At 42.1% G+C, this 15,408-nt stretch overlaps 1 protein-coding gene across 2 annotated transcripts in view; it reads left to right on the plus strand.

The window, feature by feature from the left end:
- Positions 1–15,408, plus strand: part of TBC1D23 (TBC1 domain family member 23) — a 48,534-nt gene that overhangs the window by 19,941 nt on the left and 13,185 nt on the right. For both annotated transcript variants that reach the window (XM_056858627.1, XM_056858628.1), the window contains exons 3-14: positions 309–414; positions 1,520–1,724; positions 3,297–3,420; positions 5,173–5,297; positions 5,387–5,433; positions 6,011–6,114; positions 9,948–10,070; positions 10,249–10,341; positions 10,700–10,870; positions 11,899–11,941; positions 13,241–13,350; positions 14,820–14,962. In XM_056858627.1, coding sequence (XP_056714605.1) covers positions 309–414; positions 1,520–1,724; positions 3,297–3,420; positions 5,173–5,297; positions 5,387–5,433; positions 6,011–6,114; positions 9,948–10,070; positions 10,249–10,341; positions 10,700–10,870; positions 11,899–11,941; positions 13,241–13,350; positions 14,820–14,962 — 1,394 coding nt within the window. The remainder of the gene's footprint in view (positions 1–308; positions 415–1,519; positions 1,725–3,296; positions 3,421–5,172; positions 5,298–5,386; positions 5,434–6,010; positions 6,115–9,947; positions 10,071–10,248; positions 10,342–10,699; positions 10,871–11,898; positions 11,942–13,240; positions 13,351–14,819; positions 14,963–15,408) is intronic.

Consider the following 15,408-nt stretch of genomic DNA (forward strand, 5'->3'; position numbering starts at 1 on the left):
TTGCACACATTTGCATATCACATGATCTAACACTTGAACACAGAGGCAGCAACTCTCAGCCTGCGTATTTAATAAGGTTTATTTAATTCAAGATTGAATTTAGCATGATTCTATAAATAGGAAGTGGGATTTATTGTAGTCAGAAATAGTTACTTTAATAACGGCATATAAATATTGAGGAAGCTTATTCAAGAATGCTGTATTAGAATGTTCTATCATTTATAGAGAAATACTTTTCATAGCTTATAGTATCTGAATTTGAAAATTCTTATTTTGAAGCTTTTTTGTCCTTTTTCTTTTCTTTTTAGATTGCTTTGAACGTCATAGGCAAAGGGGATAGTCTGGCGTCCTGGGATGGTTGTTTAGATCTTCCAGAACAGACAGTGATTCATAAAAACTGTGAAGAACTGGTTGGTAAGAGAATAGTACCATTTAGGTTGGACATTTTTGCTGGCAGGGCTTTTGTGATTTATTTATTTAGGTGCATTTTTATCTCATGGATCTCAGGGTGGCATACATTGTCTTCATGAGCACACGAAGCTGCCTTATACTGAATCAGACCCTTGGTCCATCAGAGTCAGTATTGTCAACTCAGACCGGCAGCGGCTCTCCAGGGTCTCAGGCGGAGGTCTTTCACATCACCTACTTGCCTGGTCCCTTCAACTGGAGATGCCAGGGATTGAACCTGGGACCTCCTGCATGCCAAGCAGATGCTCTACCACTGAGCCACAGCCCCTCTGCTCTGTCCTCCCGGCCTCCATTTTACCCTCAGCCCTATGAAGTAGGTTAGCCTGAGAGAGAATGACTACTCCAGGTGCATCCAGCAAGCTTCATGGCTGAGTTGGGAGCTGAATCGGGGTCTCTCCGCTATTTGCCTCAACCCCGTAACCATACTGGCCTCCATACGACACATTGGTTCAATTTAGTCAGATGCAATGGCAACCTGTACTTTGGCACTCTGTAAGTGAACTGTGCATTCGCGCACACACTCTCTTTATCCTCAAAGGCTGCAGTTCAGTTAAGTACTTCTACTTCTGCAAAACCGAACCAGTAAGCTAGGGTTAGCACTTGCCCTCCAAGGCAGGATTGCAAGCCACAGTTTTCTATCATGCAGCTTCCATAATACTGGCTGGTATCCAAAGGGTTGTACATTACCTTTTGTATGGGCTTTTCAGGCCTTCTTTCTCACTACAGCCCTGACACCTCAAAAATATGCCCTTGATGTTAGTGGATCTTCCAAAGCAATGTCTAATGCAGTGCAAGAAACAGCCTGAAAATACATTTGACAGAACTATTTGAGTAGGTGTGGAAGTAGTGTCGGTATGCAAGGGATGGTCTTTGGATCCTGGTTGCCGTGCTGTTTTAGCACATCACAATGGCAGATGCATTTGTGGTGTGCTGTTTTCTTTTTCTTTTTTCATTCCGTTTTCAGGGGTCTTTGTTCTGCTGAGTAGCGTGCAGTGAAATAAGTAACGATTATCTTGATTTGAGAACACTTACAATGCTTGTCTGTTTGCAGATCAGTTGTCAGTGCCAGAGGAGGAGAAGTCAGCATTACTTCTGGATATTGAATCTGTGATTACCTTTTACTGTAAATCTCGTAATGTTAAATACAGTTCTAGCCTTAGTTGGACATATCTGCTTAAACCACTGGTGCATCTTCAACTTCCGCGAAGTGACTTGTACAACAGTTTCTATGCTATCATGAATAAGTACATCCCCAGGTAAAAACAAAACACTCAATTCAAATTGTATTTAGTATATAATGTGATTTCTTCCTCTTCATACTCTTCCAAGTAGAGAAGCTTCTGTTTTTGAAGAATGTACTGTGTAGTGGTTTCTGTTGTCACGAGAGTAACATTGCATTGAAACAAAGCTGTCAAATTCACATGACGCTTTTATTTATCTATTTATTTCAATTTCTATCCCGCCCTCCCACCGCAAAGCTTGGCTCAGAGTAGCTAACAACAATTAATAAAATTTCAATTTGCAATAAAAATACAATAAATACAATTTTAAAACCACTGTAAATAGGCACATGGCTGAGAACAACGGTTTCCATCTGGCTGGCCTCCCCTCCCCCTCCTTTCCCCGCCTCTGCTATGGCTTCCCACTATTGTCTTACTGTTATTGTTGTTCTTGTCAGTAGTGTATTTGTTGCTGCTATGGTTGAAGGTGCCTGGATTTTTATAATGTGTATAATTTTATAGCAAACTGTGGTTTGGTTTTAATTGTTTTAAATGGTGGTAAGCCGCTCTGAGCCTGACTTGGTCAAGAAAGGGCAGCCTAAAAATCCAATAAAATAAAAAAAGAATAAATACATTAAAAATACAATTTAAAACTCTATAAAGCTAGGAGCCTGGAAGCCGCCCATCATAGTAGGGAGAAAGGGGGTGTTGTGGGTGAAAGAGGCAGTACCTGAGGTGACAGCCAGTCCCAGATTGTAAATCGGGTGGGGAACCTTTTTTCCCCCAAGGGCCATTTGGATATTTATAACATCATTCGCGGGCCATACAAAATTATCAACTTAAAAATTAGCCGACCAAGCTCCAAGCAGGCAGCTGCCCCAGATCACACACACCCCGTGCTGCAAGCAGGCAGGCATCCAACTGATGGCACACTTTCCCACCTGGTGGCACAGGATGGTCTGTTGCACCAGTCGGGCGTAGCCGTCCAGCCGCACGCTGGAGTTGCTCCTGCTCCACAAGGTTGGGGCCGAATTCTACAGCCAGTTCCTGCTACCTCCGCCTGCAGGGATGAAATGAGGACACACTGGCTACGAACTCTTCCCCCCCCCCACGCGCATTCTGGCCCTGCCCCCTTTAATCTTTCCATTGTCGCCACTTCCGCCCCCATTCCCTAATACATAGGGAATATGTTTCTCTATGGCCCGGGTGGGAAAGGGTTAATACAGTTTCTTGGGCGGCCCTAGCAGCTCCATAGCTAACGACTCTTCTGCAAGGGGGAAAAAGGTTCCTTTTCTCAGCAAAACAAACTCACATCCGCCTTGAATAGAGGCTATTCCTGTCTGCAGGAGGGGGTGGATCACCAGTCTTAAATCCTGAGCTAGATATCTGCCAGGACCCACAAAGGGCCAGAGCAAATGATTTCGCAAGCCTTACACTGCCCCCAGGCCTGACGTTCCCCACCTCTGTTGTAAATTGAGATGGATCATAACCGTCTTGTGTATGTGTGTGAGAGAGATTTAAGTGGCCTATTTACCTGTTGTGATGACTGCATGCAATTATCATTGTGGCTGTTTTCACAAATATTCTCTCACTGCTCTTTTCTTTTAGGGACTGTTTTCTGAAAGGGAGACCATTTCATCTCTTTAGGCTGCTCCTCCAGTATCATGAACCTGAACTCTGCTCTTTCCTTGACACCAAAAAGATGACGCCTGACTCATACACACTCAACTGGGTAATAAAGTGAAAGTAGGGAAACATAATGAAAAATAAACTTCTGTAGTAATTTGTAAAGTATTGACAAAAATATATGCATAGTTCATGATGGGATTTTTGTGTTTAAAATAACTATTTGCAAATGGGTGTTACGTTCTCATAAGATTATGTGCCTTTAATGTCGAGCAATAAATGAATTTTTAAAATAGAATTTGCTCATAGAATTTCTTTTTATTAAAAAGAAGTTGCAGTATGTACAAACGTGTTAACTGCTGTTGTTTCTCCCAAGGAGCCTCTGAAATTAATGGTACCGTATATCCCAATATTCCTAGAGACAATGCCAGGATGGCTGTTTGTAAAGTAGATATGTTCTGGCAATACAACTCAACTCTCTATAATTTTGTCTGATCATTTTATTCAACCGAACTGTTTGACATGCCAGACATATTTTATAATTTTTTACTGAAAAGGTTGAAATGGGCAAATAAAGAAAACAAAAGTTCTTTGTGGAAGCAGTAACGTTTTCTTACTAAGTTGACCGAATTAACTCGTAATGAAATGTATTTGGGTTTGCCTATATAATAAACAGTACTTTTCAATGCAGGGCAAATACTATTTTCAATACAGGGCAATAGCTGTAAATGGTTTTGCTCAGGAAGAATTAGTCTGTGGGAGTCATTCTGCTTTCCTTAAAACAAACTGTCCTAATGGGGTATCTGCAAGATTTAGGTAGTAATACTTTAATGTCCCTTATAGAAAGTTGGATTCCTGTGAACAATCACTGGGGGAGGGGGGAAATAAACAATCAGACTTTCTCACTTACAGCATATTGGATGGGGAGATTTAGTTATGTTTTCAGTGACTTTTCTCTTCTCATTCCCTCTTCCTTTGTATATATGTACACCTACAACTGACCTCGGTCTTCCTTGCTTCCCATAAGGCAAGATGCTTGATCAGATTTCATCAGGCTTCATTTTTTCTTTTTTTAAAAGTAATTTTTTCTGGTTGGGGGACCCCCTCCCCAAACATAAACACTTGCTTTGTTCTGCTGCCCTACTGATAGGCACTTGATAGGGAGAATATGCTGGAAGCCTTTGAGGAATTGTGGGGGGTCCTGCATATTTAGTGTTCTCAAGAAATGCCTCTTTGTATGAGGAGTAAATGCTGTACAACATAGAGATATACTGACATTCGAGCTTAATCTTCCTTTTTCCCTAGTTAGTTTTTGTAAGACTGGTTTGCCTCCAAACAGAGCACATTTTGCTATACAGGCGTTCATAGATTGCAAAATTAGACTGCAAAATTAGACTGAACTTGTGTAAAAGTAGCATTGCAGTTAAAGGAGTGGGCATCCAAGTATATGGGTATAGGGTTAGTTTAGAGGAAGAAAACTGCCTATATAATTTCCTCGCATGTGAGGAAAAGAGGATAATCCTTTAGATTCAGGAAAAAAGTATCAAAACGCATATTTAAGATCAGTATGCTATAGCCCTATTCATAGATATTTTTGGCATTAAATAGTTTCCAGCTGGATAATCAATTATATTACTAAGTCTCCCACAGTAAATATACCTGTATTCACCCAACCATCTAGGATTTCAGTAATTTGCTTTAAAAAAAATTCTGACCTGCATTAGGGGCAAATATAGATCCCAGTGGGATTTTAAGTGTGGCTAACCAGCCTTTATAAATATCATGGTCTTTAATCACTATATAATCAACAGATTTATGCTGCTACACTCATGCCTGGCTTTCATTCCCTTCTTTCTAGCTTGGCAGCTTATTTTCCTGCTATTGTTCATACGAAGTCACTCAGGCAATATGGGATGGCTACCTCCAGCTAGCTGATCCATTCTTCATTTATTTCCTTATGCTTATCATCCTTGTTAATGCAAAGTAAGTATATAATTAGTATATGACGCAACTTATTTTGGTCTTTTAACGTTGCTACTTCACTTATTCAATATATCCTTGTCTCTTTCCAGAGAAGTGATCTTAGGACAAGAATCAAATAGCAAAGAGGAAGTCATACGTAAGTCGATGCTTGTAATGTTGATGCTATCCTTCAGCACAATATAACCACTGTTAAAAACTTGAAAGTCCCACTGATATAGGTGGAAGGGTTTAACAGGGATATTCATTATCTCCTGTTGCAATATACAGGACTTCAAAAGCCTTAACTATGTTTCTAACAAATCTCTTGTTCTGTCTGGAGCCCCTCAGATCTTTGCAGTCCAGTTTGGTCATCTCTGTATAAAATTTCCTCTTCTGTCTTTCCATTTCTGTATTCTGTGAGTTTTATTTCCATGTGATTCTGGGATCTCTCACTACTTTGCTCTCTGTTTGTGGTGAGCCTTTTTTGCTTCAAGCCCAGAACAAGAAGAACATGTTACTTGTGACTTTTCATGAGCCCATGCTCTTGGCAAACCCTGGCATCTGTCTTTGCCTCTTACTTGCTACTTTTGCAAGCATGACAAGGGGAATTCCCTGTTTTAAGCACATGTCTGGCATGGAGTATATAAAGTATCCTAAATAAAGATAATGCTTTGTTTTGCAATGTTTTGTTTAAATATCCAAATTCCTAATTTTATTATGTTACTTGCTTTCAGAATTTCTAGAAAAATCCCCTGCCAGTTTAGAATTAGAAGATATAGAAGACCTTTTCTCGTTGGCACAATATTACTGTTGCAGAACTCCAGCTTCCTTCCGAAAGGTAATAGTCAAACACTGAAGAAATTTTCCATGGAATTTCCATGGTATTCATGGGGCCCTTCTGTATTATATGAAAAATAGTGAGTATGAGATAGTTGGGTTGTGCTGCCCACAGCAAAAACATCTGGAGTAAATACCTTTTGTTTGCACCATTTGTTCTTATTTGCTACTTTTCACTGAGCGTGACATGGGAATCTGCTGTCTGAAGCCAGTTTTTTGGCACATGCCATTCACTATCTAAAATTAAGTCGGTTTTTTGATTGGTAGGTATTTTGGGGAAGTTTTCCAGTGTTCACTGAGAGAAACAGCTAGATAATATTTTTATTTTGGCTGAATTTTATTTGTGAAGGATAGTGCATCACAGCAAGAGTCAAGGCTGCCCTGCCTTGTCCTGCGAGAACTGTTCCCCTGTCTCACAGCTGAGACCTTGGAACAAGACCCTCTGTTATGTTAGCATAACTAAGCTTACATTGGGTTTGGACCAGTGAACTCACAGCATAAAGCTAAAATAGGCTTTAATGTAAAGAAAAAATTTAAAAACAATATAGTTCCAGTAGAGGTACAAGCACATAAAAATAATAGAGCTGACTTTCTAAATACGCTTGCTGAGAAAAGGTCTTGCAGCGCAGATGTTGCCTGCTTAAGGTTTTACGAAATTCAGTCCAAAAGCAAGCAGCACAATCCAAAATAGACTGAACACAATAAAGCTGGGGTGAGGAGGGGAGGGCTGAGGCCTAGCAGAATAGACTACATTTATAGAAAACTTAGGCCATTGATCTTTGGATCCCTTTCAACCAATCAGAGCGCTGCCCCGGGGGAGCTTTCTGGAAGATGAGCAAGCTTCCCCCTTCCTACCTATTCCAGCTGAAACCAGGGAGCTAGTTAGCCAGAAGCAATATTGAGAGGGTCGGAGTGTGTGGTGGGGAGTTTCCCGTTAATTACTGACATCTGTGGTTCTCTGCTCTAAAAGAAAAAAAAATAAAATAAAAAGAAAATCATTTTTGCAGATGGAATTTTTCTCAGACAGCTCATTCCCTTGACAGCAAGCTTTTCCCATTGGGAGCAGCATCCCAGGAACAGGGGCACTACTTGCGCCATTTCTTGGCTTAGAAGTAGGGATTGGGGCCAGAAAGCTAGATGCCTGATGAACTGGATAGGGGTGAAGAAGCAGGGGAATGTGTTGCCTCTCCCATCTTCCATTTTGCCCATCGCTCTTATTTGCCAGGGCAACTGCTAAGTGAGATAGGGCGAAAGAAAGCCAGGCCAGCATACTCTTCCCTCCCAGCATCATCCTTGTGTGTATGCAGAGTTTGAGCCCTGCTCTCCACAAAAGGCCTGCAAGTTTGCATGCTATACAAACTGAACCAAGAGGAAATGTGGAGTATAAATGTTTTAATAGAGAAATAGAATTAATTAATAACAATACTTATAGAGATCATGGTTGCCATAACAGCCATTGGGGGTGGGGAGGTGCCCCAGTATGTTGTAGGCCCTGCACAGCTTGTGGCTCATGCTTGCATTTTGGGACTTTGTTTTGGACATGTGGGTGACCCAGCTCTTATTAGTGGCTGAGGGGCTAATTCAGTCTTCTGCATACGTAACAAGAACTTTTATCCTTTGGCCTTTTCTGTTGCTGTCCCACTGTTAGGGAGTAGCCTCCTAGTGGGAGTGAAGCAGGCACCTACTCTAGGAGAGGGTTCAATACAGAATGGTTTAAAGCAGGGTATGGGGTAGCTTGAAGGGGCTCTGGCTTGTTTTAGCTATCTGTTTAATTATTTTAATAGATTATTATTTTTGCATCCATTGATACCTACCTTGGATTCTGACTATGTCAGGAGAAAGGTGGAGTATATAAATACTCGAAATCAGGGGTTACTAAAGTGGCCCACCAGCACCTATCCTCGCGCCCGCCAAGTGTTTTTAGAACACTTGCCGGCTTACCCAGCGCTGCTCCAGGCGAGTATAGCGAGGCCTCATCCTCCCCTCTCAGGCCGGGTCTGGCTCTCTGCAGCGGTGGCAGCTAAAGAGCAGGCAACACTTTTTTAAAAATTGGGGAGGGGGAGATTTTAACCCCCTGTTTTTTTTAATTTTCAGATTTTTCTGCAGATCTAGGGGGTTCCCTAAGTCTGCAGAAACATCTGTTGGGGGCCAGTGTGCCCCCTTTCTGTGGATTTAAGTATCCACAGGCAGGGGGCACAGTTGGGCATTAGATATGTAGATAATTTTAAGAGGCTTTACAGAATTGTTCTGTGCAAAGTTTTGCAAGTGGTAGCTGAAAATTGGTCAGGAAGTCCTATAAATAAATCATTTCAGAAACCTGAACTTTCACAAATATGTATACATTGCTGTATTAATTTTGCTTTTAATTCATTGAGTCACGGAGATAATAATAAAACTATTCTGCAGAGCTTCTTTACTGCCAGTTATATACAGTGCTTGCAGAAGTGATTTCAGCATGAGTTTCTACTGTTGAATCAAGTATGCCAAGTTTGACCTTGGCGTGGGCTACTGGATTAACTCCTGCCTCTCTGGAGATGCAGCTTTTTTCTTTTTGATACCGTGACTGCGTGGCATTTTTCAGCTGCTACAGCTGCTTACTGCAGTTTGGAACATGTCCCGGAGCAGTTTGTGCCAAGATTCCAATGGTTTTGAAAAGCCATTGATTGTAGGTTATGTAAGTTTGCATTGGTTCCAGGATTACATTTTAATTTCCAGTGTGCTGCATCCACTGCCACAAAGTGAGAGAAAAATACAGTTGAAAAACACAATCCTTTGGAAAACATGCAGATTACTGGGTTGGAAATGGGGAGTTTAAATGTCAAACTTCCTAGAATATGCACAGATGTTGTTCTGTCTTTTTGTAATTCTGGTATTCTTTTTGGTAGTATTGTGATATTGTCAAAAGCCAGGGAAGGGGAGTCTAATGACTGAAAGCTGTGTACATATAAAAGTAAATAAAATATGATTAGGATTTTATTACTGTAACTTTATTGTTACAATCGGCTTTGTCTGAATTAATATATTCCTGGCTGAAACAGATAAAGGAAATTATTTCCCAGTCTACATATTTAAATATATCTAATGCTTGGATTAAGAGCCCTGTGGCACAGAGTGGTAAGCTGCAGTACTGCAGTCCAAGCTCTGCTCACAACCTGAGTTCGGTAAATGAGTACCCAGCTTGCTGGGGGTAAAGGGTAGATGACTGGGGAAGGCACTGGCAAACCACCCCATAAACAAAGTCTGCCTAGTAAACATCGGGACGTGACGTCACCCCATGGGTTAGGAATGACCTGGTGCTTGCACAGGGGACTACCCTTACCTTAATGCTTGGATTGGTAGTATCTTAGTCTTGTGATTAAAAAAAGGTAAAGGTCCCCTGTGCAAGCACTGGGTCATTCCTGACCCAAGGAGTGACGTCACATCCCGACGTTTCCTAGGCAGACTTTGTTTACGGGGTGGTTTGCCAGTGCCTTCCCCAGTCATACAGCTACTGGAGAAGTTATCTTTGGCAGAACTGGAATAGCCCTCCTGTGGAAGCAGTTCCCAGATCTCCTAGTCAGCACTAAGGAAGTGTGGTCATTTTGACAGAGTAGATAAGAAAGCCTATATGTGACAGTAATTTGACCCGATTCTACAGATGTTGAGTTCGCTCACTGTTCAAATTATAATGGTAAAATTGCTCTTATGAGCTAACTTTTAAGAAAGGAATTGACTTCCTATGGTTTACACAAGTGTTTATTAGGCTTAAATGAGGCTCTCAAACAGGGCACAGTCTCCACCTTAGTTTGAAGCCACAGTAATGGTTATAATCACTGTTTTCTCTTATTAAAACAGGACAATCACAGTATTTTTGGCAGCAGCTTGTTGGGTCTCAAAGACGATGATTCAGACTTGAGCCAAGCTCTGTGTCTAGCAGTTTCTGTGTCCGAGATTCTTCAAGCAAATCAGCAGCAAGGGGTCAGTAGGCTTAAAAAAACTAGTTTTTCCCGAAATGTGGATAACTGAACAAAATTTTTAAACAATTTTGTTTCTAAAGATCTAAGCACCAAACCAGCGGTATTGGTGAAGTTCACAGTAATAGTTCCAAAATTTACATTTTTAAAAACTTAACACACGCATACAACTCTTATTTCAGGATGGAGTAAGGTTCTTTGTGGTGGATTGTCGCCCTGCAGAGCAGTATAATGCTGGACATTTATCAACTGCCTTTCATTTAGACTCTGACTTGGTAAGCAAATTGTTTGGCTGGTTAATATGCTTTTTTCCATTTCTTTAGTGTGTTTTTTTAAAAAGGTGGAGTGCAATGATTATTTGAATTAAGTATTAAGAATATTTGGGTTGTGGCCTTCAGTTTGTACCATCTTGCTTCATAAGTGAGCTTTCCCATGACCTGAAATGGATAAAGCTTAATTTATGAAGCGATTGTAAAATGTTCTTTAAACTTGGTTATTATGTCTGTTAGGCAGAAGTGGCTTGTGTTTGGTTTAATGTTTTAATCATCTCAATTCGACTGCAATTGATTATTAATTTCTCACAGTCAACAGTGACATAGCATTTAGTTGTCTGCCCTTCAATTTGTTCGGTAGATGCTCCAGAACCCATCAGAATTTGCCCAGTCTGTGAAATCTCTGTTAGAAGCACAGAAGCAATCTATTGAATCTGGCTCAATAGCTGGTGGAGAGCATCTTTGTTTCATGGGAAGTGGCCGGGAAGAAGAGGATATGTATATGAACATGGTGCTAGCACACTTCCTACAGGTACATCTAAAGTATTAGAACATTGCATTTAAAAGTATTTCCCGACTTTGGGAGCAATCCTAAGCATAGCTACTCAGAATACTACTCAGTGGTGTATACTTCCAGGAAAGTGTTCTTTGGATTGCACTGTTTGCCGCCAATGAATAGTCACTAAGGTTCTCTTTCTAAGCATAATAGTAAGTTTGGGATGCAAAAAACCCCTTCCCAATTACTTTTCATGGATATTTCTCAGTATACTAGGCTGTTAATTATCCATTCCCATCCTACACTGTCATTTTACTGTGAATAGTTCAAAAAGTGCCTGTGGTTTTTATAGATATACAGTGACTGCTGAAAAACCTATTCCATTATTCAGGAAGTTTATGCATGAGTGCAAATAAGTAACTTTTGTTTCTGGAACTGAAACCCACTGGTGCTTGTGGTATTGAAACTGGTAAGGCTGATTTTGTAATCAGTGTGTTTAGGACTGAAATATAGGGTTTTTCTTTGGGCCTTTCCATTTTAATCTTGATAAGTTCCTTAAAGACCTGATTGTCTATTACTACTTGGAACAGTGGCTGACTTTCTACATCATCCCATTTTTTTTTCCAAACAAGGGTTTTATTTGTAAAGTCAAACACTAACATTTTATGCTAACTGATGAGTGATGAACTTTAAGAGTATTTACAGCATTGCACAAATATTGCATATTGAATCACTTCCATAGTTTGGTCTCATCCTAGAGTGTAATTTACATTGTAGAAGGAAAGGTGTCGTTAGCTTTTGGATTTGTAGAAAAACAATATATGAGAATAAACCATTTTCAACTGCAGTTTGAAAAAGCATTACTCACATGTACAAGAGCATATTCTGAATTCCATCCTAGGGTCTTACTTAAGTTATTTTAAGTATAACCATTTTCTAATGGAAGATCAGGTACAAAAAGTATAATTGTGCTGGGACCATGTATGTTTCATCTTTTTAAAATAAACTTGCCTTCTAAAACCCAGATATATTAGGATCAACTGTAATTTTTTTTCATCTTGTAGAAAAATAAAGAATATGTAAGCATCGCTAAAGGAGGATTTATGGGTGAGATTTGCATCATTACTTTTTCATATTCAAAATATTTTCAAATGCATTTTGTCCTAGGTAGTTCAGTATTTTTAGGAATCTGTTAATTGAATGGCTAGTATGCAGTTACCCTTTTTTGACATTTGTACAGAGATGCATGATTGTTATGTTAATTCTTGATATCTCTGCCATTGTAGCAATATGTCATTACTGAATGATGGAGACTTTAAAGGTTCTTCGTTTCCCCAGTCTCTCTGTGCATTGTGACTTTTCTGTCTATGCTGAACCAATTTCCCAGTTAGTGTCTCTGAACCCTTAAGTTTGCCCCCTCTTCTATATATCATCTCTGCCCCTGCCCAACAGCAATTTTATATGCTTCTACATCCCCTCTGTGCTGTTTCAAGGATATCTTTTCCACTCTGGTTCCTGAGCCAAATAATCTCTAGCAGAAGTCAGGAATGTGCAATCTTTCTTCCTCTGTAGCAATGCTGGCGGGAGTCACAACCCCTTCTAGGGGAAACCTTGAACCATTTGTGAGCGGGAGGGGATCTGTTCCACTCTGGCTGTTCTAGTCCTTCAATTAGGTCCCTGCTTTTCCCAAGGCTTCCATGCAAGAGGAAGCCTCCTCCACCCACCCCAGGAGGAAGAGAATGACACATCCCCTTTGGCTTGCTCCCACCTGTCTTTAAATATAGCCTCATAGGCTGCACATGCTCCCTTGCCATCCTCGGTCCCTTGCAAGAGACCCGTCCCTCACAAGAGTGGCCATTTGAAGCTCCTGTCCTGAGCTGACTCTTCCCCTAGGGTCCCAGGGCAGGAGCCCTCTAGGCTGCTCAGCCCCCATGCTGCCAGTATATACTGGCAGGCAGGCCAGGTCTCACCCTTGCCAGCTGGTCAGATCTTACCACTGCCTCCCCTTGATCAGCAGGAGTTGCTAGTCAGGGGAGAAGTTCTCATACCCAGACACTCTCACTGTATTGCCCAGTGTGCCCTCTCCCCCAAGCAAGCACTGCACTATTACTACTTAAAAATTGTGATTTAATACAGCATTGTTCGATTTTGTCGGAATATGATGAGCTTCTAATATCTTTTCAGTCTGGAGTTAGTGGGGTTTTACTGACGTTGGTGTTTTGCTTTATATATTGAAAAGAAAAGAATAGGTTGATATCATATAGAAAGTATTAGCCATCTTACCGTTCCCAGCGGTCGGTTAGGGGTGTGGTTGTTTATATGAGCGTAATAGTTTATATGAGAACAAGTCCTGCAAAGGCACCCTTGCTGTTCTGACACCCAATATTTTAATGTCCTTTCTCCTAGCACTGCAACAGCACTTAGCAGACATTAATGTGGAAGGACCTGACAAGGGTTACGGCCACTGGATCGCTAGTACGTCAGGTTCAAAAAGTAGTATTAACTCCTTAGCTGAGGTGAGTGCGTGTTTCCATAAAGCTGTGTAACTGTTGAAAGGGTTATTTCAGATACTACTACTTCTCGAGGACAGAGACATGCAGTTTCTCCACAGGAGTCTCCTCCTGTCATGTGCCTCTTATGCAACTGGCTTCTGGAGGTTTTCATATAAAGCTATATATAAACATTACTTGAGGTTCCTCTTTTCCTTTCCTCTTTCCTTCTTTTTAATAACTTTATTACCATATATACTCGGGTATAAGCCGACCCGAGTATAAGCCGACCCCCCAAATTTGAGGCCAGAAAAGGGAATTTCTTATTGACCTGCGTATAAGCCGAGGGTCAATAAGAAATTCCCTTTACTGGTAATGCTGCGCTCTAAAATGGCGGCCGCCATTTTAGAGCGCATGGATGATCTCGCCCCTGCCCCAGGTCACCCTTTCGCCGGCCTCCCGGGCCCTCCCAACCCACCCCGACCCCAGTGCCATCCAAGGGGGGGAGGTGGAAGAGCCCCTGAACCCCCTACTCACCGGGAGAGGCGCTCTAAAATGGCGGCCGCCATTTTAGAGCGGGAGGAAGAGGCCCAGAGAAGGCCCGCTGGAGGCCCGCGGATCAGCTGTAGAGCGGGAGGACCAGCCCTGGTCAGGTGGGCTGGGTGGGGGGGAAGAAACTGCCGCTGCCGCCACACAGCAGAAGGCGTGGTGCGGTGGGGGTGGGCTGGGGGGAATCAGCTGGCCGGGGGGAGCGCGCTGGGGGGTGGGGGGCGCGCTGGGGGGGTGGGGGGAATCAGCTGGAGCGCGCTGGAGCGCGCTGGGGGGTGGGGAGGTGGGGTGGGGAATCAGCTGGAGCGCGCTGGAGCGCGCTGGGGGGGTGGGGAATCAGCTGGAGCGCGCTGGGGGGTGGGGGGGAATCAGCTGGCCGGCGGGAGTGCGATTCAGGCGGCTCCGAAGGAGAAACCGCCCAATTACCGTATTGACCCGTGTATAAGCCGAGTTGGGATTTTTCAGCCTTTTTGGGGGGCTGAAAAACTCGACTTATACACGAGTATATACGGTACATGGCAGCATTTCAGCAGTCCCTGATATATAGCAGTGGTTCCCAAACTTTTCCAGCCACCGCCTCCTTGGTTCCACAAAGTCAACCCCACCGCCCCCTACCCTATCCAACAACACAGTTGAAGGGGCCCCCTCTAGTACCCCCTGCTGCCTCCTTGCCTCTTAGTGCCCCCCTAGGTGATCCCACCGCCCCCCAGGGGGTGATGTTGCCCACTTTGGGAACCACTGTACTAGAGGGATGATACCTGATTTTGACTCTCTTGGTAACTGGCTAAGAATTGAAATAAAAATATAGGGACCACAATTGGCTTTCTACAGAAAAACAATTTCCTTAGGCCTAGCTTGTGTTCTTGAGTAAACATCACCGTACAATGCCAGATTGAATTTCCAGTTACTGTTTTAAGCTTAGTACTCAACAGAAGTTCCTTTTCCAGGTCGATTCTTCTAACGGTTCAAGTGAGGGGAAGGGTGTCAAGTCCTTGGTAAACAAGATGACTGTAGCTTTGAAGACCAAATCTGTCAACGTGAAAGAAAAAGTTATTAACTTTATTGAAAACACATCTACTCCCGTAGACAGGTGAGTTATTTTAGTCTAATTGATTTCAGTGGTTCGTGACTACAATCCTGGGTACACTTACTTGAGAGTAAGCTCTGTTGATCTCAATGAGACTTCATTTTGGGTAAATGTACTGCGATTTCTCTTTGAGATGGATTTGGCAAGCATGAATACATTAGATGTTAGGGGGGAAATCTAATATTATTCACAGGCACTTTTTTCTTCAGAGAGTCCATTCCAGGAACTGGAATAGATGCCTCACAATCCGAGAGCTAAGCTGTTTTCTGTATTGCAGTTCGGCTGCACTTGTTGAGTGTTAATGCAAATAAAGCAACATTTAATTCCTTTCTCTCCCCCCCCTTTAGCTATTGAGAAAGTGGCTGTCAGTTTTAACAGTTAGGACCTTGTAATAATTTGTAAAATCATTGAAACATCTAAATTTTAGCCAACAGATGACCAGACTACAC

The sequence above is a fragment of the Euleptes europaea genome, chromosome 12 (genome assembly GCF_029931775.1).
Source record: "Euleptes europaea isolate rEulEur1 chromosome 12, rEulEur1.hap1, whole genome shotgun sequence".
In the NCBI taxonomy this organism is placed as follows: Eukaryota; Metazoa; Chordata; class Lepidosauria; order Squamata; family Sphaerodactylidae; genus Euleptes; species Euleptes europaea.